The sequence below is a fragment of the Enoplosus armatus genome, chromosome 1 (genome assembly GCF_043641665.1).
Source record: "Enoplosus armatus isolate fEnoArm2 chromosome 1, fEnoArm2.hap1, whole genome shotgun sequence".
Classification (NCBI taxonomy): Eukaryota; Metazoa; Chordata; class Actinopteri; order Centrarchiformes; family Enoplosidae; genus Enoplosus; species Enoplosus armatus.
This window is the reverse complement of record NC_092180.1, coordinates 5,871,960-5,898,392: the sequence shown is the minus strand read 5'-3', so window position 1 is coordinate 5,898,392 and position 26,433 is coordinate 5,871,960. Positions and strand designations below refer to the sequence as shown.

General features: G+C 40.0%; 1 protein-coding gene across 10 annotated transcripts in view; it reads left to right on the top strand.

Moving 5' to 3' along the window:
- Positions 1-26,433, top strand: part of madd (MAP-kinase activating death domain) — a 45,618-nt gene that overhangs the window by 17,494 nt on the left and 1,691 nt on the right. The window contains exons 9-34 of one of the 10 annotated variants that reach the window (XM_070901817.1): positions 7-110; positions 189-394; positions 643-896; positions 1,138-1,277; positions 1,896-1,997; positions 4,513-4,572; positions 9,580-9,688; positions 9,811-9,997; positions 10,450-10,600; positions 10,942-11,145; positions 12,581-12,631; positions 14,235-14,326; positions 14,515-14,586; positions 15,407-15,565; positions 16,458-16,575; positions 17,635-17,697; positions 18,754-18,874; positions 18,978-19,083; positions 19,187-19,297; positions 19,386-19,493; positions 19,584-19,748; positions 19,834-19,906; positions 20,291-20,397; positions 22,866-22,874; positions 23,452-23,521; positions 25,893-25,939. In XM_070901817.1, coding sequence (XP_070757918.1) covers positions 7-110; positions 189-394; positions 643-896; positions 1,138-1,277; positions 1,896-1,997; positions 4,513-4,572; positions 9,580-9,688; positions 9,811-9,997; positions 10,450-10,600; positions 10,942-11,145; positions 12,581-12,631; positions 14,235-14,326; positions 14,515-14,586; positions 15,407-15,565; positions 16,458-16,575; positions 17,635-17,697; positions 18,754-18,874; positions 18,978-19,083; positions 19,187-19,297; positions 19,386-19,493; positions 19,584-19,748; positions 19,834-19,906; positions 20,291-20,397; positions 22,866-22,874; positions 23,452-23,521; positions 25,893-25,939 — 2,989 coding nt within the window. Of the gene's footprint in view, positions 1-6; positions 111-188; positions 395-642; positions 897-1,137; positions 1,278-1,895; positions 1,998-4,512; positions 4,573-9,579; positions 9,689-9,810; positions 9,998-10,449; positions 10,601-10,941; positions 11,146-12,580; positions 12,632-14,231; positions 14,327-14,514; positions 14,599-15,406; positions 15,566-16,457; positions 16,576-17,634; positions 17,698-18,753; positions 18,875-18,977; positions 19,084-19,186; positions 19,298-19,385; positions 19,494-19,583; positions 19,749-19,833; positions 19,907-20,290; positions 20,398-22,865; positions 22,875-23,451; positions 23,522-25,892; positions 25,940-26,433 lie in introns of all 10 variants that reach the window. The other 9 variants (XM_070901818.1, XM_070901816.1, XM_070901813.1 and 6 more) reach the window with 9 other exon arrangements.

Here is a 26,433-nt window from a genome sequence, read left to right as displayed (position 1 = left end):
TTGCAGTGGTAGTGACAGTGAGGCATACGATGACTCCAGCTCGTCCTATTCTTCACTTGGAGACCTTGTGAGTGAGATGATCCAAGGTGACATCCAGGGAGACACACCAAGTAAGTTTCATTACAAGACACGGATTGACCTTATTCATACCATTTCCTTCCTTGTAATATTTTACCTTTATGTCTTAGGCTTGGACCCGCCTACCCATGCTGCACTGGGAGACGCTAGTGAGGTTGAGTTTCAAGACTTCGAGGACTTCAGGGAAGGTCATGGCTCGGAGGGTCCACCCAGTGGGGACGGACCTGCCGAACCTTCTGACGGACAACCTCTTCGCTCAAGCTCCAGCACAACTGCAAGCTCAAGTCCCAGTACAGTCATCCAGGGAGCCAACCACGTGTGTGATCATTCCAATTAGTGTTAAGCTTAAAGTTACTTCAAGGAAACTTTCATTTTTGTAGAAACGAAATGTCTCGTATTTTATTTAGATTGTTATTATTATTTTTGTTTTGTTTTTGTAGATGCAACTTTTAACATGAGCTGTAAATGTTTGATAAGACAAGAATTAATATGGCCAACAACATTTACACAAACACAAGGACACATTTACACAATTCCCATTCATCTGTGTGCTCATTTTTCCAGGAGCAGGGGGAAGCACCTGAAATTGAAGCATCAGCAAGTGCCGCTTTGCAGAACCCTGTCCCTGCATTGGGCAGTCAGCCATTCCTCAGACCTACAGCTGATGCTGGCCTGGTGGACCCAGCCAACAAAAAGCAAGAGTATGACAACCCATACTTTGAGCCTCAGTATGGCTTCCCCTCAGAGGATGACCCTGATGCAGAGGAGCAAGTGGAGTCATACACCCCTCGATTCAACCAGAACCTCAATGGCAACAAGTGTGTTAAACTTGTTCATCACTTGAATGAATTCATTATCATCATTCAAATGGGCTCTCTGACCAAACCATGCAATGTTCTCTATTAAAACCCAGCATGTCGAATTACTCTCTCCATTCATGGTGGTCTTGAATCTTTGGTGGTGTGATGTGGTGTGAATGCTTAAGTGTTTCCCATACAGAAAGCATATGTTCCTGTGTCTGTGACACACGGTAATGTCTTTTGGTCATTTTTCTTTTAGGGCACAGCGTCCTTTACGTCCCAATAGCCTGAGGCTCCCAGGAGAGTCTGATGGGGAGGGCGACTCCCGCAACAGCTCGCCAAACTCCACCATTTCCAACAGCAGCAATGATGGATTTGGAGGACTTATGTCCTTTGCCAGTAAGCATATTTGAATTTCATTTGGTTTCTTTTCAGCTAAATCCAAATTGTAAAACATGGAAAGTGGGCTGATTTATGTGGGCGACGATGAATTGTAGCACCAAAACCAATTGCACTTGTCAGACCCAATTCACCCATTCTTTAAGACTTAGCACCCCGTTTAAGCTTGAACACGCCTCCTCACAAATTCAAAAATGCACAGAGTGTACAGTGAGTGGAGTTGCCAAGATGAGAGGGAACATAACGTTGCCTTGTTTCTCTGATTTCCTCTTTTGTTTTGATTTTCTCTGAGAAAAGAGCCAATTAACAATATTCACTGGGACTGGAATCAATACATAGTATTCTAAACACTTAAAAGTAGATTTATTGTTAATTTACTCTTTAAAGCGTTAAATGGGTGACAGAGAATTGTCACCCAACTTCCTTCTCTAAGTTCTGTGGAAGGTTTTAGCGTCGTTTAGCTCATTGTTTTGGTTTCCAGCCTACAAGTTCACTCTCACTTCTCTCAGAGTCCTTACAGTCAAGTTCAAGTGCTTCTTGACGAAATTTACGTTTTGGTTTTGATCATTTAAATTGTTTTCCTGTTTGCTGATTATATTATTATCACTCCCACTACAGGCAATCTCTACAAGAACCACGGCACCAGTTTCAGTCTGTCCAATCTTGCCCTACCCAACAAGGCAGCGAGGGACAAAGCAACGCCTTTCCCCAGTCTAAAAGGTAGGACGACACAGCTAACCTGACCACTTTTACATCTGTTCAAGTCCCTCATGAAATTGGTGTTTCTGTTATCTTATTGTCTGCCGCAGATCTTCAGTGTGGTTTCAAGGGTAATAAGAAACGTTAAAACGTTTTGTTCAGGACATACAGGTACCGTAGGGAGAGGTGACGAAGTTAAAGGATAAGAGTCGAAAAAGAAAAAAGATTTTGTGCCATTATTGTAAACATTTTTGTTTTTCTGGCCAACTCATTTTATATTTTATTTTCTTCACTGGCTTCATGTTTGCAGTCATGTATCTGTTTATTAAGAGAATTTTTAAATGCTATTTCATCATACTAACTTATATTGCACTCAAATATTAAGATTTCAATCCTCTCATTTAATATGCTTTTAAAAAAATTCTAATAATTAGAAGTCCGAACTGGTCATAGATACATTTATGCCAGCATTGCTTCCCGACAAAAACTAATAATAATAACATAACTAATTGTCTAAACAGAAAAGTATAGTATTTTAATTCAGTATTTTAATTATTTAATTAATTTACTGTCTGTCCCTTTCTGCCCTTTTTGTTTTCATTTCTTTTTCTAAATAATTTATTTTTTGGGTAAAAGAATATTTCAATATTGATATTGAGGAGGAAATGGAGCAAGCAGGTTTGTAGAGCTGTTTTTAAAGCCTGACTTTCTTCCCACTGGATTGCCAAACAGATATGGCACTATTTTAAAGGAGAATATTGAGGATATATCGAAGTTTTTCTCTCAAGAGTAACAGGAAAATCCACTCAAAAACAGACTTCATATTTGTTGTTGCCATTGTCTTACACAGTTTGTTCTTCATTTGAAGATGATGTGTAGTTTTTCTCAGACATTGATTAATTTGCCTTTCTTTTTTAACCTTTCTACTATACCATTAGCTGACGGTGTAGAATATGTTCAGATTAAGCACATTTGGAGTAGTTCATATGAACATTGGTACAAATGCGCACCCAGGTGTCATTTGGAAGCAGATAAATGTGGCAAGGCAGGACCTTTTCCAAATAAACAGACAATAGTGAGCAAGCCAAACCACCTGCAGGATATATGGTTTAATGGGTTTCAGATGGTTCTATCAGATTGACTGCAGTTACTCATGAATGGAAACCCAAACATAACAAAATGAATCCAATGAACATGAGAGAAGGTAATTATGCACAGCACAGATAAATCTGTCATGCTTTGCTGAAGTTGCAGGGACTCAAATTGCACTTGGGAGCAGAGTTATTAAACTGGGTAATATTTCTGATATATATATATTTTGTAAGTTTAAGAGGCTAATAGGAATTCTGTTTAGGCTGGATTTTCACTTTAACTGAGAGATGAAACAGGTGAAGCATGGTAATCTAACTCAATAGCTCCACTCCATGTGGAATAGCTGCCATAGAAAATGTTCTGTTCCTTTTGATTATGATGTGTTTTGTCTTTGTTGTTCAGATGCCCCTGACAGCCCGGGTATGTTATGTCTGGTGTGATAGTTTGTTTTAGCCCCCTGACTAGGCATTTCTTTATCCTTGAAGTGACCTATACCTATCTTACACCCTGTTTCTCAGCATAGGACTAAGATAGAAGATATACCTTTAGTGTCATTCGTGTATACCCATGCCTTCCCCTTTGTTCCTTTGCCATTCCTCTCTGTGTGACTGGTGGGAGTCTTTTTGATGCGCTACGATGCACACATTTATAGTCAAAAGATTTCTTCGGAGACTACAGACTGTTATTGGTGTGGCATCTGCACATCCTTACTATTACAAGAAGGATGCTGAGTCCATTTGAACTGCATTTACCTAATTCATGTTTTAATGTAGTTACATGTATGTCTTTGAATGACGTTCACAGACAGATCTGTCCTCAGTGAATGGAATTTATTTCCCACCTGCCTCCTGACTGTGTTTTACCTTGCTTGCTTGTTTGGTGGCTCCCATTGTTGAGTGTTTCCTTTCCCTATTTTAACAAAATTAGTAACGAAACTTTGAAGATCAGGGATTTTCTAATGAAGTATTTTACTGTGTATCATGATAATCTTTTGTGTTTTTGTGCTCAAAACATTTCTGCCTTACATCATGCACAAATTCTAAAGAAACAACTTCATCCATTGCTCTAGATATACATTTTCATTGTTGAACTAGACTGTTGGGCCTTATTCAGATGGCTCAGGCGACTGATGTATATACAACAAAGTATGAGCTATACACAGCTCCTACTTGGTACTGTAAATGTTGAATGTGTTGCCAAACACATGGCACTAGTCATCTTATCGAACACTGTCAGGGTTGATACCATCATCAGTACATATTGTCTTTTTCTCTTTTCTGTCTGCCCGTTTCTCTTTTACTTTTTTATTTTCTTTGTTTTGACGCCATGTTGAGTGTGCATGTCTGTTGTGTTATGGGTTGATGTTCAGACTGGTTGTGTCTGGGCCGGTGTCCCTCTCTCTGTCCACCTTTTTCGCGGCACTAATTCTGGGTTTTGTGTGCAGTATTTGGGCTAAATTCTCTAATGGAGATAATTACAGAGGCCGGCCCGGGGAGCGGAGAAGGTGGGTTCTGCCCTTTTATCGAGTGAGCTGCATGCTTCTCCAAGCCAGTCAACTACATCTCCCAGCATCCCCCTTCTGTCTATCCTCATTTCAGTCACTGTGTGTGTCATCAAAGATCCAGTGGAGTATGTTGTCTTACCATGCCGCCATTCATAGTGACTGTTCCCCTTCCTCAGACTAACAGTTACTTCACTCCACAGTATGTTTTATTTTATTTATTGAACTAGCCTTATCACAAGCGAGTTTAAAAGGACTTATGAGAAAAGGTATACCTAGATCTTACATCATTAATTACAGGAAAAAGTGAAACAATACATTATGCAACCAGTAACCACAGGGAAACACAAGACTCAGGGTGTTGGAGAATAAGAATAGAATAGACTAAGCTACCGGCATCTATTGTTTGTCATTGTTTTCTTGTCCTTTATGCCTCCACAGAGTACAAATGGGGTTGGGCCCATCATGCTGTTATTGTGCTGTACACAATGAGCAGTGACTACAGTAAAATTATGCAAATTCTGAACTTAACTGGTGAAAATCTTGTTTATTATCGGTGAACTAAATTCAGGGTTTTACCAGGCAAAGATATGGTTGTCTAGATGGTTGTCTTATATCATAAAAACGACAACCAGACAGATGAATTAAGATTCTGCAGTGTGCCGACTTCATAGATAAGGCATGATGTTGCATATATTCTGGTGCATTGGTGTTTCATAGAAGTTGTCAGGTGGGGGTTGGGGGAAGCGAGGCTCTCACTGTTTGTCAGAGCTTTCTCAAGAGGCTTTGGGTAGTTGTTGGTATAATTACAGTACGGAAACATAATTAGTCAAAAGCAATGGCATATTATTTCAAAATAGATTGGGAACAGTGTTGTTAATTAAAGTAAATTATATATTTTCAATTCCCAGTGTTTTTTCTCTTTAATTAAGCGTTACAAGAAATGTCCCTTCACTTATACTGCGAGGTTTGTCGCTGGAAGTGAATTGACTCTCTGATGGTGTCATATTTACAAGGTAGTTGTACATTTTTTACATCCTATTGCTTAATAGAAACTAGTCTGGTCACCTATGCACAAAAACAGGACACACAAGTCGGACAGCTCACAGCAGACAACAATGAAAGACACAATAGTAACACCAACACACAAACCAACACATATTCCAACAGGACATTAGCTCAGGAGCCATGCCTAGCCACTAAAGTAGACACAGTACATTAATACAGTCAATCAGGTCATACATAAAACAAATAAAAAGCCAACCATAAGTGATGCACCTAAAACAGGACCAGTAACACAAGCAATAAATATGAATTGAGACCTTTTTAGATTTAACAAAAAAAAACCCCAACAACAAACGATACATATAAAACAAGACCTCACAAATTATGTAGAAAACACAACCACAGGCAAGTATCACGCGCCATTCAATGTTTTCATAGCTGTGGGCATAAAAGACCTTCTAAATGGCAAACCGATCACTGTGTAGCTCTGCGTATCAAAAACCCATCTGACCAAACAAACATGCAAACATCACTAAAACTAGTTATCCAGTCCTCGTCTGTGATAGTTACACACCGGTTTTTGTTCTACGTCAGGCCATCTGCCCCGCTGCCGTGCTCTTATAATGCAGAATCACACCTGATGACAATCCCATCATAAAATCTTATATCATATAACATAAATCATAAATCAATTTATAATGTTTCCAGCCTAGATAGAAAGCTTACATGTAGCTCACATTCAGTCGAAACAGTTGACATACTGAGTTTGCAGGGTCTGCCCCCCCCTAAAGGCTTTCCTTTCTTTCTATGTGCAGGCTTACAATTAGGTTTGTGTTTTCTTATTCATCAAATTGACCAAACATTTTTCAGTATGCAGAGCTGATGTTATTCAGTAAGAGAAATGCTCATGTTTGAGTCCAGAAGAGACCTTAATTATGGGTGAACCATCCAAACAGGTATTTGATGCTACAGGCAACGCTGGACTAAGAAAAGGAAATTACATACATGCACTTAGAATGGGATAAAACATTTCTGAATAGCTCATGTAATGACTGTATCCCCCTAAATAATGTATAGAAACAAATCCCTTGACTACAAACTATATCATAAAATTGTATTTGTGATATTTCTTGCGTATTTCATCATCAATCATCTTTATGACTGTGGCTGTAAATGACTGTGTCTAATTTGAATCCAACAGACTGGATTTATTGTCATGATATTGTGTGAGTGGCTCTTTGTATGCCGGTGATCTGGCGAGCATGTTGCAAGCGGGCCAGTTGGTGCAGTTGCATTTAAGCTGTTGCTGGCTCAGACTTGGGATTCAGATTGGCTTCACTACTGTACCATCTCTCCCTTGTTACAAATCATTTGACCCCTAAGGTCAAGAAGCATTTTTAAAAAGCTGCAGCCTCAAAGTATCCTCTCTTGATAAACCTCTGAGCTCCTCTAGCCTCTGTAAACAGCCTCAGTTAAAAAGCTGGGGTCTGGCCAAGACCTGCAGTCCGTCTAGCAAAAAATATTGATGAAAGCCTCCAGCCAAAGACTCCACTGAGCTCCTTCTGTTTGTTACCAACAAACCCTTCCACTTAGCCTGAGGTCTATCTGGCCATGTTCAGGGTGGACAAAATCCATTAGCAGTCTCCAACGTCTTCATGCAGTTATGTTTTTCATACTTGGGCATTATAGGTTTCAAGTGCTGTTTCTACTGCAATCACTTTGAGAATAAATTACAAAGAAAAACAGCTATGCATTATTGGTTTTCAAACTAAAAGATGCTGAGAAATGATGCTTGTACAATCAAAGTTTTGGTAACGAGAATATAACCTCATTTCTTGTCCCCACGACACTCCAGCAACAATAATAAACAATAGATCCCTGCTGTCACATAAAACTGACAATAAAACAGCCTGCAATGACAGATGTCAGATCAGAAAAGCTTTCTGTCCTCTTCTTGTAGGAGTGTGCTCCTCCCCCATCCTTTCATGCCTCTCAGCAAGTAACTAAATGGAGAAATTGTGAGCTCATCCTACCCTTAGATTTGTCTTTGTCTATCTCAGGACATACTAAGTGCACTCATCAGTGTAGGTCAGTAGAGTTGTGGGCTACTGTACTTGGATAACCTTTCAGCCACCTAATGGCAACGTTCAGTGCTAGTATTTCATTTCAAGTGATTTATTGTATTGCAAAGAAAGTGAAATTGTCGTCAGAATTGCTGAAGCTCGATGCACTTACACATGCCACATTTGTGTAAGGTATTGCAAAAATGATATTGTGATGATTGCATACATCCTTTATGTATTATTTACATGTTCTCTAAAACTTTGACTCAGCCTAAACCTGAAACCATGTAATTTCTCTGAGTTTGATCAGGCTGGGTTTTATTTCATCAACATATGAACTGATCTGCTGTGTGGAGAAGTGCCCGGGTTTGGGGCAGACACTGTATGGATTAAGCTCATTTTAGAATTGGGCAAAAGTTCTGCCAGATCGGTTGTCATCTGAGGGAGTCACGACGCCTGTTAAATTGCCTTAACGATCAACAATATGGCTGTCGTTCGATTTGTTGTGTCCAAAACTTTAGTTGGCTATCTTGCAGTTTGAGCAGTTCCACGGTCCGATTTCCCACATGACTGCCAAACTGTTAAAAACTCTAGTGAGCTTATTGTAATATTACTGGAGGAGTATTTCATGTGATAAATCTGTGATATAAATCTGAACTTCACTGCAGAACAGACACCATATTGTCTTCTAGCTATCTGCGAACCCTGCGAAATCTGCGAAATCTGTCTCTTCTTACTTTCCTTGATGTGTTTCTCTCTTTTTGTCTAAGTTGTTGAGGATGTGGCCGTCTTCTTTGAATAAATTTGATTGGAGTTGTTACAAATCGTGTTTACATTCAATGTGAGCGTCCATCCTGTCCAGTCAATTTATCTGTACAATTTGAGTCATAGAAGTTGAAAATTCAGGCCGTGCAGAAAGGCTAATTAAAACGGGTAGTGTGAGTTAACACAAAAAAACTCACTGTGTCTGCACAGCTTTCAAAAATCATATATGGGGAATTTATTTTGTCCCAAGATGACAGAATGTGCAACATCTTTGAGATTGATAATAGCAGTGTAAACAATCTAAGGTATATTTACAGTATAAAAAACAGGGACTTCTGCCACAAGATAAATTAATGTCCAGTTTCATTAAATGCTGCAGCAGTTCGGACCCAAGTGGATCATGTTTGGGTCAAGTCTCATATATATATTTTCATTTGCGTCAATTGAGTGAGAAAATAAATAGACTTGCCGAAATGTTTTTTAGGCTCTTTGATGATGAATGATTGACCCAACCCCGACCAGTAGTTCACTCGTAGATGCCGAGCATCCCACAGCGTTGCGGCAATGTGTTAATATGAGTCAGCTTGTGACGTTGTAGTGAAGCTCCGTTTCCTTGCCATCCACTCATCCCTTTATTTCCTGTCATGCATGATATCACTGATGTGCAGTTGCTGTACACACTATCCTCCGTCTGACCTCACATGTCTATGCTGCTAATGTGTGATGCCACCACCAAGAGCACCATTTGGACTCCTGTGTGTGTGTGTGTGTGTGTGTGTGTGTGTGTGTGTGTGTGTGTGTGTGTGTGTGTGTGTGTGTCCCTGTTTGATTTGTCCTTCACCTCTCTTGTTGTAATAATAGACTCTTGCAGCCCCAGTAATTTGTCTGTTCAGCAGTAAATAACCTTCAGTAGATTCCTGGTGTGTCTGTCCTCTTCACAAACTGATGCTTTCTTTTCTATTTGATGTGGTAGCTTAAAAAAAAGACTAGTTTGAAAGTTGTTTCCTGTCCTGATTTACAGTTCCTGGTGAGCAAGTGCCTCTGTGTGTGTCCAGTCCACTTCTGCTGAGTGCTCTTCTGTCTAGTGACCTAGTAGTTTGCAGTTTTTGTTTTGTTATTTTGGGGTTTCTCGCTCTGTGGTGTTCAGAAACCTCATTGTTTTTGGTTCTTTTTCCAGGCGCACGTGCACCTCGAGCACTCGTGGACCAGAAGTCTTCAGTAATCAAGCACAGTCCAACAGTGAAGAGAGAGTCTCCCTCTCCTCAGGGTCGAGTCAACAACACGAGGTAATGAATTCTTCAAATGTGCAACTTTTCTCTTTTATTTCATCATGGTGTATCTGTTGTGTTCCGCATCAAGTGTTGTGTAATTTCTTGCATCTGACTGAAACTGTGTTATTTTCATTCAGTGAGAACCAGCAGTTCTTGAAGGAAGTGGTGCAGAGTGTTCTGGACGGTCAGGGAGTCGGCTGGCTCAACATGAAGAAAGTGCGCCGCCTGTTGGAGAACGAGCAGCTTCGTGTCTTTGTGCTGAGTAAGCTGAACAGAGCCATCCAGTCGGAGGAAGACGCCAGACAAGAGATCATACGTGATGTGGTGAGATACTTGTTTTTCACCCTTTCCACTGTAAACTGTTGTGCCAAGAAATACACAATATAATATATAACAAAGCCAGAAGAATAAAAGCATGACTATAATGTTTAGACCACTAATGTAAATTACTTTCTGCATTTTTTTTATCGGAGGCAGCACACTGATTATCATTTTTTTCTTCCAGGTTTTTTGTTTTTTGATCAGCAAATTTGAATTAATAGCCTTTTTTGCTTGAAAAATTACTAAAACTTTCAAACATCAATTATCAAAATATTTACCAGTAATTTAATTTGAATGTGCATAAAGTGCCATTTTGCAGCTGTAGGTTACTTTATAATTAATGTGAACAACAAGCAAGTACTTGCACCATGACAAATTTGGGCTTGTAGTGTCGCTTGTATTTTTTCTGTCCTGTTGAAATCATTATAAACCTTGTTACTATGTTTTGTTTCCAGGAGGTGAGCAGAAAGGTGTACAAAGGCATGCTGGACATCTTGAAGTGCACAGTGTCCAGTCTGGAGCACTCTTACACTAACGCAGGCCTCGGAGGAATGGCCAGTGTCTTCAGCTTATTGGAAATAGCACGCACACATTATCAAACCAAAGGTACGTCCCACACGTTTAGCACAGCAATGCAAACATTTACTGCTGGATTGTGTGATTTATATGAAGTAGATTTTTAAAATACTTTTTGTGCTGAGAAGCGTAACAGCAGTGGGCCTGTGCTACTAACGCTGTCCATGTCTCTGCATTGTGTTTATATTAACCTTTAAGCTGCATGCTAGACGCTGACTCACTAAAACATCAACTGTAATTGTAAAGTTTAGATCTCGTCACTGTTTTTCCTTCTTTGTCTAATACTGTTAATCCTCTCCAAGTTTAAACCTCCACAAATTTTCCTCTCTTGTAATTTTGTCTTTGGCCCCTTAATTTTGGTGACTTGGTAGACCCAGAAAAACGCAAGCGAAGCCCCACAGACAGTGCTGGCAGCCCGGGGAGTAAAGAGAGTCCTTCTGGTCGTATGGAGACTGCCAGACCTCAGGGCCTTCTGAATGTTCCACACCTGCAGCTGCCGCACCACACAGTGGGCAAAGGAGCCCGCCATTTTGATACCCGGAGTCTGAACGAGGAGAACTTTATTGCCTCGATTGGTGTGTACACCACTGAAGCCCCGGTTGCATGTGCACTGTGAGATCCACTACCCCGTCCCCTACAAGCTCATCAACCTTAATACCAGTCTCCCACCCCCCTCCTCCAACCGTCTCAAAGAAAGATCCCCTCACTTGTCCCAGACAGATTCTTACAGGTGTTGAAATATTCCACACACTTGACCTGAAATAGTGGTGATAATCACAGGAGTAGGCTTTGTAAAGAAAAAAGAAAAATCAATATTGTCGTGAAAATGTACTCATGTGATTTTATACCAAATACTTTAGTGGTATTTCCGTGTTTGGTAATGATTTTCAAAAATAAGAATTGATTTAAAAAGAAATTCACAATTTGGTTAAGATGTCCCCATTGTAGATATGAAGTAGCATTGAAAAGTGTCTGGAATATTTCCCTGTTTTCCAGGCTGGACTGCGTGTGTTTTTCCCCCCTCCCTTAAGCATCTGTGCCCCTGTTTGCCTCCTCTCTGGAGTTATGTTGTCAGCCTCTTAGCACCTTGACTGCATGTCTTTGTTTTGGTCTTCCAATACCTAAATCTGCAGTAGTGGACGAGGGAAACCAGAGGTATGCACATCGATAGTCCAATCGGTGCTCGTCTTTGCCTTTACTGCAGGTTTCTGCGAGGAGTGCTGTAGAAAATGGCAGCTCCCTTTGCTCTCAGCATGGAGGGTGGAAGCATCACTCCCCAGTAAACAGTCCCAGTAAAGAGACAAATTTCACTGTGTTCACAAGTGTTTTCTATTGGTCGCCAAAGAACCAACTGACTTAGAAAATCCTAAATAATCTCTTTACCATTTAATTTTGCGAGAATTATTCTGGGTCTGTATACGGGGGACACTTTCAGTCAACCACCCTGACACCTCTCCTACCCGCACCCCTTCTTTTCCTGTTAGAAGTTGCACCTTCAATTCTACAGAATGCTGTGACACTTGCATCCCGGCTTCTGCAACTGCTCCATTTCACCTGCTGGCTAGTCGGCCTCTCAAACCCCATCCCATGCTCTTTTCCGAATCAGCCATCTCTCTCTCTCACCTTTGCTCTGGAGAGCCAGACAAATGCAGTCGATGACATCGATGGCCTGTCGGTCAGAGCCAAAGCTCGCTCTGACGTCACTGTGTGGCTCTCCAGGACTTTGGGCCAGGAGCTCTGGGTGTGTTGTAATGTTACCTTAGTAGCTGTTACACACAGTGGATCCAACTTGACAAGAAAATAAAGAAAATACTTCTTTTTCATTTTGTCCAGATTAAAGCACAGCTACATGCAAACATTACAAAACACCTCCATTCAGTAATGACAGATTCTCAATGCTTATTTGTTTTTGTTTTGTTTTTAATGCTCATCCACCATACATGCCTTTTCAACCAGCTCTCTGACTCTCTCTCTGTCTTTCTCTCCTTGCTTGCAATGCATCTTGGGTAGAATTGTGGAGCAAGCACCAGGATAAGCAAAAAGCTATGGAAAAACCACAGAGTAAGAGACTTTTCACACACCAGAAAAAAAGAAACCAGATTTGGGGTGTTCAGCTGTTGACCTTTTTCCAACCCCTTCTCTCCACCCTTTCAAACTCACCAGTGTCTTTCTACATGAATAAATGAAACGGAGTGCTCCTAAAAAATAATGTCAGAATGGATAATCGTATGAAATATAGCCATCAGAGTCTTGATGTGAGATTATAAAATCAAGATTTTTACATTGGATTGATTATTTATTACATATGAGATGTGGATCAGAGTAATTTCAGCAGAAAATGAGAATGCATTTTCCTGTGGACAAACTGATGTTCTAGTTCTGTACCTACTGCATATGATACTGGATTATTATTTGCAGTAGTGTTGGTGTCCTCAAGTGGTATTACATTTGCTATATGGCAACTAGGGTCACAGAATTTCTCACAGATACAGCTCTGTGAGAAATTACACACTTGTTCTAATTCCAGAAAATATTTCATGTTGTGTTTAATCAATCAGCCAGTCTTGGTATGTTTTGGTACGTTCTTCCAGCAGGCATTACAACATTATGTGCCAGTTTTAAAATAATGTAATGTCTAATAATCTCAGTTTTGTTAACCTAATACCTGTAGCTCACAAGGTGGGATATAAAACAAGTATTTTTTTAACATTTTTTTCCTCAGTGCTGTCAGCGAATAATAGGTACATTATATAATCCTATACAGCATTTATAATAAAATCATAAAGGATTACTGATGTGCTCAATCAATATGCCATTTTGTTTTCTAGTGTGTTTTTTTTTTTTCCTTGACACCAGAAATGAACCTGCTGCCCTGTCCTGCTCTTTTAACTGTATTTTTTCCAGTTTCAAGTGGCTCGCTGTAAATTTTGTATTTACAGCCAATAATACACAGTTGCTGGCACATTTTAAGGCTTTATTGAATGGTTTGCGAAAGTTAAGTGTCACAAAAGACTGAAAAACAAGGAAGTGTCAGGATCTACTTGTCACCATGTCTGCACCCACTGAGGTGATAAATAACAAAGTACAAATCACACTTGAAACTGTCTCCTTTACCGTCCACCAGTGTGTCTGCATGCCTAACTGCCTGTGTTTGTTGGTTGTTTTTGGTGTAACTTGGGCCACATTTGCAGCATTGACTTAATGTCGCGCTCTTGCAGTTTTGTTTTCATTTGTAACATTTTCCTCAATTTTACGGCACTCTCTGCTTGCCCCTTTTGTAACTTCTGTCTGGTCTTTAAAAACTTCATCTGTCGCTACTCAGTTAAACACCAGCATTGAATACAGAAAGTTGTGAAAAAATGTAATGAAGCAAGTTTTCTTACCTCTTTAGATTAGATGTATCATAATCACCCTGTATTTTTAGCTAGAGGCAGCTTAATGCTCTTGAGATATTAAAATAATGTGACATACATGAATAGTGTTATACTGTATGCTTTGCTGTGTCACAAGTGTAACGCAGTGTCTAAATAGATGCTTTGGCACTTTAGCATCAGTGTTGCTGTGCTGTGGTGGCTTTGAGTGAGGCGACTCTCAGTAAGGCAAGAAGAATAATCTAGTCCCAAACATGCTGATAATCATTTCTGCCCTGCAGGGTCTGAAGGAGCAAAGCAGCAGCGCCCCCAGGTGGCTGATGCAGACGAGAAGAAATCACAGATCAGTGCTGATAGTGGCCTCAGTGTCACATCTGGATCTCAGGTTTGTTCATGGAGTATTGTTGTGTGAATAGGGGGATGTGATTCACCAGTTGTTTTTGTGGTGACAAAAAAATGATATCACAGTCGAACACTGTGTGCGTGCAGCACATTTCACTTTCACTAAGTTTACGACTGACGGTACCACTGACTTCTCTGTTTTTTGTTTTGTTTTTTCCTTTGGGTTTGCAGAAGAGCGACACAGAGTCTGTAACGAGCTCTGAGCCACCGATCCTGACAAGAAGTACCAGCCAGGACTCAGAGGCTAGCACAGTGGTAGGGCACTGCCAACTCAGATATTAAGCGCTTTGTTCACATCTATTCCAGCTACATATTCTTCACAACATTAACTGTTGATTCCAGGTTGATAGTTTTGGTCCAAACCATTTAAAATCTTTTTTCCTTGTCTTTTTCCCTTCAAAAACTAAGGACACATCGATAATATAATGAACAAGGAAAAACTTGTTCATTATATTGTTAGTTGTGTGTTGTTGTACAAGCTGGACATATCCTTGTTAGTACACTCTATTTGAGGACTGTGAGGTTGTTGTTACTTTTGTTAGGTTATGGATCATTTCATACAACAACATATGTACTCTTTACTGACCAGCTAGTGCCAGTCATTACAAACTCATGGTGTGCAGCCAAACATTGTTAAAACCCAAAGAATCTTACTTTCAATTCTAGTAGAGACCCTAAAATGTTCAAAGATACCAAATTTGTCTGGCTGAATTTTGAGGAAAGAAAACAATCCCGCACACTGTCCATCACTTGTACTCACTTTATTGATTACTGGTTTCGTTCCTTCATCAGGCCAAGTTCATGTAGACCAAGGGCAAAAGGAGTCTTGCGTTAGAATACGTCATGTAGTGTAAAAATCATATAACTTCAATGAAGGGCTGGATCAAGCTGACAGAAACCATGATATGTATATTTGATGCTGTCAGACTGTGTGGAATAAGATGATTTCAAACTATTTTATCAAACCATGATTATGAATGCCAAAAGCTGCTTGTATACCAAACCTTCTGAATGTCATGTGAAAGTTATGTATTGTTTTCACACCTGAAATTTCATTTTTCAGATAAGCAATAGCTCCGGAGAGACCCTTGGAGCCGACAGTGACCTGAGCAGCACAGCGGGAGACGGCCTCGGTGGGAGAACTGCAGCTCATTTAAATCAGTCCAGAGGGACTCTTTCTGACAGCGAGATTGAAACCAATCCTGCCACCAGCCAAGTGTTTGTAAGTATAAAACTCACTATAAGTGAAATATGTAGATTATACCGTTCTTACTTTAGATAATAGCCAACTTAAATTAATGATTTCATCGCAGACTCACTCTATTTGAACTTATGAAGTCATGAATTACTTGTAAAGCTCCACAGAAGGTGCCTATTTCAGGGTTCCCATGCACACTATTAAAAACTGGAAGGCTGCAGACTAGTTTTCCACTACTTAAAAACACCTGAAAATGAGAGAAAGCTTAATGTCCTGGAAAATTGTTTCTGTATTTTTCTTTTGCCAAGAATGAACTCTGTCAGCAATCCAGCTATTGGATGTGTGTGGTGCGTTAAAGCTCAAATGGTGGTTAACAGGTGAGAGCACTTCAAATGAGAGCAACGTTTGTTTACGTTTCAAAAGTCTCTGAATGCACCTCGGGTCTGGAAAACTGTACGTATGGAAAATCCCTTCTCACTCAAACCTTCCTCTTCTGGCCTAACACCATAGCGTTGTGCAGGAAGAGGTCTTGACATCAGTTCTACAGCCCTCCTATTTAGACTACCGTACTGAGGACCAGGCCAGACCGGCTCAGGTGGATTAATAGTAGTTTGAAGTGTGTAAACGATATGCAAGTTCGCTTTGTTTGATAGTTTGAGAATCCATTTCTATAACAGTGTTAAGATTTGTTACTTGCTGTATAAATTAAGTTTCATTAGTCGATTGCTTATTAAAAGACTGGACTGCAACACTCAGCCTTTGTTCATTTCTCCTAACAGGAAGCCATTGAGTTTATTAGTACCTATTAGACCTTATGTTCTTATGATGACAGTATTCAACCTAAATAATCTACAGTACTGTAGCTGTCCCACTGTAGCTGTTGTTTTACAAACATGACCTTGTCCTGTTTCCGCAGGGAAAGACCCACACTCTGAAACCAAGTGCAAAAGATGTACTTGCTATGGCAAAGGGGCCGCCTGCTCAGCCCGTGGAGGACATCAGTATGAGGATTTACCTTTGTGAAGGCCTGCTGGGTATGTTCTGCTCTCTGGTTTACTTCTCTACTTTCTCTTATAGTTGTCTCAACCAACTGACAATTATTCTGATATTTCAAGAAAATGTTTCCTTCCTGTCTTCTTAAAAACACGTAGCAGTGTGATTTGAGGATCTTCTCTTACTTTTTCTGTCACTGTAGATTTTCCTGCCTTACTTTACTAACAGTATCTTATATTATTATAACCAAGCGACCTCAAACATTACAAAGTACTTCCACTAATGTAAAGAAAGTGTTATAATGTAATGTAACCACAGTGAACTTTAACCAATCGTGGAAAGGGTTATTTTTAAGAGAAGAAAGCAGAAGTCAGACATGTGATTTCCTAGAAGTGGTGTAATGCTAAATGTTTCTTATGAAACAGTGAACTTTAACATATGTTAAAAGGTGAACGGTTAAACCCTGATGTTTCTTTCCTAATGTAACTTGACATAATGTAATTGTCCAATTTTACATAGTGATGAATTACTACTGAGTGAAGTGGGAAATTGCTGCTGTCTGAGGTTTGGCAAAGTGGATGCATGCAGAATTAACCAAATTAATATTAAACGAATGGAAGAAGAGAGAGAAAAAACAGGCTGGATTGGTCCCTTTTTGAGAATATTTATTTGCATTGTGGTAAGTCATGACTGCAGCTGCCGCAAACTAATTACTAGTGTTTAATTGTATGTTTAACGAAACAAAATTGAATTAATTTGACCTATGTTAAACTACAGTCTTAAAACGTAAAACAAAATGGACTTAAAGTCGGTATTACATTTAAACAGATCGTAAACACACAACCTCATCACCACAAACCACAGTAATGACGCTGCTCATCTACTTGACTGTGTGTACAAGTTCAAACTATAGGTTATAAATAACAGAGTAAATGAGCGTGGTATGTCTCCGTTTGTCCTTGTTTTTGTTCCTCTGGTGCGGTTCTCGCCTCGCTCTGCTCTTGTTTTTGCCATTAAACCTGCTCACCTCTTCGCCTAACCCCCTCCTGCTCTCGCTGCTTCTCGTCCCTCCTGCTGCTCCTCCTGGGAAATTCTTCCAGGCCGCGATAAGAGCTCCGTTTGGGATCAACTAGAGGATGCTGCCATGGAAACCTTTTCTCTAAGTAGGGCTAATCTCTTGCCTTTGCCCTTTTTCCTGTGTGTGTGTGTGTGTTTTGGGGGGGGTATTCATTGTTCACACGGACTAGCTTTGTGTTTAATCTCTGATGTGATGTGGGTTTTTCCTGTCCGCTGGTGAGCTGCACATCTGTGTGTTTCTTCACATGAGATAGGGGTGGGAAATATAAGCAGCGCTGCAGAATTTGCCTCACGGGGAGATCAAAGACAGCAACATGTGTTTGATTTCATTCACTTTTGCTCAAACTTTTAACATTAATTTAATTTCTGCTCACCTACATTTTCACCCAGTTTTCTGACTAACTTTCATGTTGACCTAAAAGCTTAACATTTCATGGGTTTGCATACTGGATGAGTGCATGTTGCCTTCAAGTGCTGTCAGAAATGTAATTATGAGTTGAGCACACTCAAACGAGCCACCAGCTGGTAAATAAGATTGGGAAATGTCAAGTTTCTGTCGTGTGTCCGAGGGGAAAATTAAACTGGCTCAGCCACTGATGTTATGTATTATAAGTGAAATATTTGATTCCTATTTTGCATCTTGTGTTATTTCTTTTATCCTTAAAGTTGTCACGCATGTTTGTTTATGTTTTCAGTAATTGTGTGGCTATGTTGGCCCTTTAAGGACAAAAAAGGACAGCTGCTATCAAAAGAATTCAAGTAAAGGTTTTATTAGACCTGTTAGTTGTGAGCTTCATCACAAACCTCCCTACAGCACAGTGTTATGATACAACAAGCCTTGCTATGTGTAATAGTAACTTACAACCAAGCTGTGGAAAGCAGCATGAAAAATGCAATAGTTGGATATATAGTTTGTATAATAAATGCCCATAGACATTTATCTTTTTAAATAACTTGCAGGAGTCATTTTGGTTATAATGTGCATGTCAGAGAGTCTTTTTCTACAAATGTATTTAAATTAGCTGGTATGAAAGAACGTACGCTTGGGACCGCATGTGGTTTGGTTTGTGTTTGAATGGAACCAGCTCTGTTGTTGATGAAATAATGAAGGAGCTACATGTGTACTGTCTCCATGTGTTCAGGTAAGGAGCGCTCCACACTGTGGGACCAGCTGCAGTTCTGGGAGGACGCCTACTTAGATGCTGTGATGTTGGAGCGTGAGGGCATGGGTATGGACCAGGGCCCTCAGGAGATGATTGAAAGGTTAGATTAGTTTTATTTTTCACAGTTACTAGATGCTGTAACTTTGTAATTTTGGTCCTGGACTATTAATATTTGCTTTTCTGTGTTTTGTTTGTCAACGCAGATACTTGTCACTAGGAGAACATGACCGCAAGCGTCTGGAGGATGATGAAGACAGACTTCTGGCCACCCTGTTGCACAATATGATTGCATACATGCTAATGTTGAAAGTACGGAGGCCTGTTTGTCATTTTAATCGTAGGACAGCTCTTGATCTTTGCCAGGTTTTTACAGTATATCTTCTGTTCCCTGTGGATGTTTTTGTTTGTTTAGTTGAACAAAAATGACATCAGGAAGAAAGTGAGGCGTCTGATGGGGAAGTCCCACATTGGCCTCACATACAGCCAAGAGATCAATGAGATACTGGACAAACTGGCCAGCATGGTGAATATCTCTCCTTTTTTTTTTCATTTAGTTAGTTCAACTTCTGTACGTCCTTTGTAATTATTTGTATTGAACTATATTTTCTCAGAACGGCCGTGAGCTTCCCATCAGGCCCAGCGGAAGCCGTCACATCAAGAAGCAGACGTTTGTTGTACACGCTGGCACTGATACCACAGGAGACATCTTTTTCATGGAGGTACACAAAGTCTTACTAATACTACAAATGGAAGTAGTATTAGTTTGTGTGTATTTTACTAATATTAAACTTCCCTCGTCATTGGTCCAGGTTTGTGATGACTGTATAGTCCTTCGCAGCAACATCGGCACAGTTTACGAGCGCTGGTGGTACGAGAAGCTCATCAACATGACTTACTGCCCCAAGACCAAGGTGCTGTGTCTCTGGAGACGCAACGGCCAAGAGACGCAGCTCAACAAGTTCTATACCAAAAAGGTCAGAAACTGCAGCTCTCTGCATCCGGTAATTTGATTCACTTTAGGAGCTAGAAATTCAAATAACTTTCCTCTTTGCATTCCAGTGTCGTGAACTCTACTACTGTGTAAAAGACAGTATGGAAAGAGCTGCAGCAAGACAGCAAAGCATTAAACCAGGTATGCAGAGTTCTTTTTTCTGTGTTTCTTTTTTGCACTTTCTGGCTTTCTCAGAAATGGCCATCCAGTCTGCCCTTTCAACATTTGTAATGTAATAAACAAGCACCATGGTTGTTCATGGTTGTTCAGTGGCTGCAGTGTTGTGAGTTCCTTTTGTAAATTCTGTTAAAGTTGTTATCTTATATTATTTGAGTATTTTGGAGTCTTTGAAGACATAAAAATAGAAATCCACAACTAGGACAAGCTGAAATGTTCCTTCCCCACATCCCGACATTGTGTAAATATATTTATTTTATCTGCATGCAGTCAGCCTGTTGAGATTTGAGGGGCTTTGGGGAATTTATTATCCAAACCAGCTCTAAACTCAGATGTGGTTTCCTTCAGGTCCGGAGCTGGGCGGAGAGTTCCCTGTCCAGGACATGAAAACCGGTGAAGGTGGACTGCTGCAGGTCACACTGGAAGGGATCAACCTTAAATTCATGCACAGCCAGGTAAGTGGCCAGTACCACACCAGAGAAACTGCTTCTCATCTCACACAAGGGCATGAAAATAGCCATCACTCATGATGGTCAAGAGTCCATCCCGTACTTCTGTCCACCTTTCTGCTCATCTCTCCTGTTTGCCTCATTTCCTTTCATCTAGTGACGTCTTCCTCTATTGTCGTTAGAAACAAATCGTAGTCAAAACGTTAGCGATGACTGACAACATGTTTGATTGGCATTTTACTCGCACCTGATGTTTTCCCTTAGAGGAAGAATTCCTGTTTGTGCTTTTGCTTTTTTGGATTTGCTTTTATTTTTATGTGTTTGTGTGTGTGTGTGTGTGTGTGCTTGTGTGTGTGTTTTCACATGCATGCGTTTCCCAAAATAAGATTAACACATCCTTCCACACAAGTTTCTTCATCCGTGGTGATCAAACCTCATTGTTCATTTACTGTGTGGGAGGAGATGAAGTGTTAATGTGTGTGTGTTGTGCATCAGTGGTAAGACGGATGACCTTGAGCAAAGACTTTTCATTAATAATTGGCTATTTAATAGCAACTTTTACATTTAAGTTTGGACCCTTGAACATCGTCATGTGTTGTCTTCACATCTGCGCAGGTAGTCATAGTCGGGGGTTCGTATATATATTTCCTCCGGTTCACTGTGACTGAACAATGTGCTGTAGCTGAATAGTCTGAGAAGTGACCATGCTGAAAGACCCAGAGACCCACTGCAGCCAACGGACCTGTCATACATATTGAGCATCTTAAAAGCAACAAAACAAAAGAGTGAGGTGTTTTCAAAGGTTAAAAAAAGATCCTCATCTGACATCCTACAGTTTTAAACTGATTTCTCAACAGCAAAACTCATTTGAAGGGTCAGTTCACCCAAATTACAAGAGGAAAAAAGAGATCTTCTCACTTCACCTGTGGTAGTATCTAGCCATGCAGACAGTTTTGGTTGAGTCTGTCCAGGCTTTGAGATATTTGTCTCATACACATCTGCTCTGTGAAGTACTTGTACTGCACTATGCTCTCCTTTGAGAGATACTTTTGTAATTTTTTGTTTTAACGTCTTTCAGTTCATCATTTTGATTTTCCGGCTCGGGACTTTACTGTTTTGGTTCACTCTCAGCGCTCTCGTGACTTTGTTTTCGGCCGCAGCATGCAACCAACTGAACACTAACCTGCTCAGCACCAAATGGCAGACAGACACAGTTAGCGACTAGCTGGTGAATATAGTGGAGCGTTTAGCAGCTAAAGAGACAGATATTTCCCTTAGGAGTTGGTGGAGACCAAAACAGAGCTTAAAGGAGTGTGAATATTGGACTTCTATTGATCTAGTGGAGTGACACAGGACTCCAAATGAATGTGATAATAAATAATGTTATTTGCGAACAAGTTTGACGTGAATACCTTTTAATTTGTATCGGTGTTTATAGTTTGTTTCTGCTTCGCCCAAAGTGGCCAGAAAGTCAGACAATGCAGGCTTGAATATATTTTTTTACTGCTGCGAGCATCAAAATAAAATTCCATTAATCTCCATTGTAGAACGCAAACTTTCTGCTTGACCAGACGCAATATATTTTTATGATTTGGGTGAACCGACTCTTTAACTATACTGAGTCACTGTTATGATTACTGCCTGCTTTTCCTAGCTGCTTCTGCTTTTTGTACCTCAGGCTCTTTGGCTCAAGTTGAATTTTTGCGCTTCATTTTGTGAGGGGGTAGAGGGCCACGCTTGGAAAAGTTTTTTCATTACCATGCAAGCTGAAAACAATTAACCTAAGATAGAAGCTACATTACAACATTTCTACATTTCTAGAATGAGCGATTTTCAGTTGTTAGATTGGGAGTATTTGCAGATCAGTTTATGAAACGTCCTCACGGATAGTTTCGTGATTTTTGAGTAAAACACTTTCACCAAACCCTCAGCAGGAGCTTTATTCAGCACTGGATGCCTTTCAGGAGACTTTTTTTAAAAATAATTTATAATATAAAATCGAGTTGGGACTGGCCCGGGGCATCTCTGCAGTGAGATGGTGTCGCAGGTGACATCAGACATCGTAGCGGGATTTACTGTCATCAGTGACTGCCCTCATTTATCTGTTCTGCTGTGTGAGCAAGTGGTGTTGGTGCCAGCCCTTGTTGCTGGAGGAGGAGGCATGGAGGGCTCTGGGGGACTGAGATGTTTAAAGTCCAGGAAAACAAAGGTGAATCCAGCTCTCAATACCCTACTCAAACCTCTAGCCCTCTTTTTGTTTTTTTCCTTTTCTTATTTCCTAGTTTTTGGGGCTGATTCCTCTCGTGACGGGTTTTTTTCATATTGGCTTTGGTAACTTCTTAGCTAGATTATTGATTTGAATCCGTACGAGGCTCCTGTGGATAGCGCCCTCTCGGAGTGTCGTCGAGTGTTTGTGCTCTTCTGTCCGATAATAATCCAAACCATTTCTCTCCCATGCTCTCTCCCCCTGCAAGGAGCGGAAGGTACACAACCTCTGCTGTGTTTGCTTATTAGCAGTTACATCTTATTGGGTTTCCTTTGTGTTTTCTCTATCTTTTCTTTCAACTGTTGTAGCTGTATGGCAAATCTAATTTTGTGTCCTTGTCTACATTTTTAAATGGAACTTCCATGTATGCATCATATGGGCCATATTGCATCTCTGAGCATAAAAAGAAATGTTTTTTTTTTTTTTGTTTAACTACCTTTGCTGTTTACATCCAAATATAACTATAAATGTTCCAGTTCTGATACACTTCATTGATGAAACAAGTCATGATGGATTAGTTTTGAGCTTTGAGCAGATTAAATGCATTTCTCCTCATTTAACCGTCGCCCATGTATGCGTTTGATCATGGAAACTTCTCATAGTGTGCTTTTCTTTTCTTTCGTTAGCTGTTAAAAGCTTGCATTCCATGTGTAGTTGTTTTATTTTTACCTTTCATACTGAATAAAACAAGTTTAACATGGTTAATTTTTAAATATGAAGTGTTTACTTTTCATCCAGTGTTGTTGAGTTAATAATGTTCTGTCTTGTTTTGTTTGTTTTTTGTTTGTTTTTAGGTTTTCATAGAGCTGAGTCACATTAAAAAGTGCAATACAGTGAAGGGAGTCTTTGTCCTGGAGGAATTTGGTAATTACACCATCTATTGATTCTAGGCCTGTACTTGGCACGGCAGTAACTCAGCTCTCATCAATACATTTGCCATGAAGCTAATAAGGGTTCACTAAATTGGATACTCGCTCTCCTCAAAGGAACACTAAGACACTGATGTCTGTAGGTGATTTAGTGAGTGATGAATTCTTCATAGGATGTGGCTTTCTTTCACTCACATGGTAGCGTTGATGTTTAGAGCAACGTTTCATTTAGTTGAGAAGAGGGACAGTTGGTGAGAGAAATATTAAGTCTGTACAGTGTGAGGACAGAAAGTCCAGCTGCCTTTTTCACACAAGTAGAAATGAAAACTCAAATGTTCCATCATAAGAATCAATGTCTGTTCTTGTGGTAGAGGTAGATGCATAATAAATAAAAGTAATTTACAGTAACAGTTAAAATGGTTTAGGTGAGATTGTGCGACAGGATTCGATCACATTTACAAGTCGACATTTTAGGGAAAACAAAGTATGTATCTAATATAAGCAAATGTCATGATAGCCGAAAGAGGAACAGTTAAGGATGAGTTTGCTGATATTCTGTATTTTTCATATTATTAACAAATCCCATAAAAAGACCAAAACCAATTAAAAGTATCCAAAGGCTGATGCACAGTATTGTTCCTCTGTGCCATAGAGCTTAAAAACACATCAGTGAGCCACATTGTTACACTGGCTGACATGTTCCTTCATTACTATGAAAACACACACACTGTAGTTTATTTTGACTCAGTCCCACATGAGCTGTGCTGCTGCTGCCCCAAATATTCACCGGAGCTCCACACGTGTATTCATCCACGGCTGGAAATAGTTCCCCAAAAGTGCACTATTGACTCTTGTTTGAGTTATATTTGCTTAAAACTACCCAGCTGTTTTAAGAAATTCTTTTTTTAAACCTGTTTTTAAAGATTCAGATCTTCAGTAGGAACCAATGGGCTCGGGGCCACAGACAGAGAAGGGAAGTCGGAAACTAACAAGAGGCAGAATAATTTATAGTTGGTTTTGGCCTTTTCCTGGGATTTGTTGACAGTAATAATAAATATATATATATATATATATATTTATTTTTAAGATTTAGCCTCAAATTATTAGCATTACCAGTCACAACAACACAACAACAACACTCTTGACTCAATGAATAAATGAGGGCAACAAATATTTGACCCAGCTGTACAATGACTCGCTATTAAGTTTCCTGGAAAATTAAAATCATTAATTGAACTTAAGAATAAGTTGTAGTTTTAGCTCTTAAACTGATTAATTGCTGTGATAGATTCAGAAAAAAACCCTGATTTATCTACATTGACACACACAAAAAAATCATCATCACAAAAAGATGACTCACAGTATGACAGGGCAGTAATTGATGGTCAGAGGTTGAAGTTGAGCACCAGGCTGGGTTACTGTCGTGTCTCTGTGCTGCTTTTGTAATGTTGCCCTCATCTTTGCCACTATGAAAACCTTCATTCTCCAGCAGGTAAAGTGTTGTCACCTTTCTCCTTTCTTATTCAAACTAATTCCGTGCAGAATATTTCCTCACTCGATCCTTTTCATTGATTCATCTTTCTTTTCTTGAGTTTTCCTCTGCTTCCTCCATCACTTGCTTTTCATTTTCGGAGAGATTACCCCAGACTCCATCTCTCATGTGGTCTTCCTTCTCTGATAGTCTGCCTCTGTATCTCAGCAAGCGGAGATCTTTGGTGGGACTGTTTTGAGGGGAAGGGGTGGAGGTTGGGGGGTGAGCAGAGGGATTTAACATTTCCCAGACCCCTTCATCTGTCCAGATCTCAGCCTCCTCATCTCTGCTATGGGTTCACAGTTACTAATGAAAAGTCAGTCTGTCCTGTGAACAGTGACATGGTCCTGGGTCAAAGGATTTTGGCCTCTTGTAGCTGCTTTTCTGTGATGTCTTCTAACTTTCAGTTCTCTGGGGTGGAGGGGGTTGGGGAGGGGAGGTTGTCCTTTCTTTTTCTTTTGTTTTTCATATTTGAAACTTTTCAACCTTTGCAGTCTCCTGTTATAAGACATGTGTGTTTTTATTTGTCCATTTCGTGGGCCATGAACGTCTCACCAACAGTCACAAGCTCAGATTTAATACTTTGCCTTCCCATTTAAACTGTGTCATCATTACTCTAGCTATACTTTAAATCAGCTGGTTTCAACATAACCAGGAAGTAACAGCAGTAGTAGTAGATGAGCTCACTCTGTCTAAAGTCCTGACTTGTTGTGGTGGACTCTTCTTGGCCCACATCCCATTTTACACCTTGTTGAAAGTCCAACCCCCAAAGCTCTCAAACATTGAGGTTCCTGCTGCCTTTGAATTCTTTGTTTTGTCTCTTGCACCGGCATAGTTCCTGAAACTAAAGAAGTGGTGATCCACAAGTACAAGACCCCCATGGTGAGTCCTCACTTCTTCTGTCAGAGTCAATGCCTTTTTTTTTACCAGTGCATGTAGAGTATTAGTTACAAGGTGTGCACAGCAGAAATGTGCCTCACAAAGTTTGACATTTGTATCTGTAAACATGTCAGACACTGTGTCTGATTTTAATCCCTTCTGGGAAAACAAACATGAATTTAAGTCTGAAAACTGAAGCCATAATCTCATTGGAAGCACTGAACACTTCCTATGTGTAAGGATGTGTGAACTTAATCACTGAGAGTGAAGCAGTTTGACTCCCTCTGGTCATTAAAGGATTACAGCACCTTTTTGAGAGTTTGGCCCTTTCGTCTTACTCAGTGTAATGAGTTATGTCTCCTCAAGGGTCTGCGTTGGTGTGGGTGTTGATCAGACAGTTTAGAAAAAATCTCGTTTGAGTAATATATCAGTGTATTTGAAGGCTTATCAGACACTAAAAGACAGTGATTACTATGACAACTCAAGATATCGCAGTC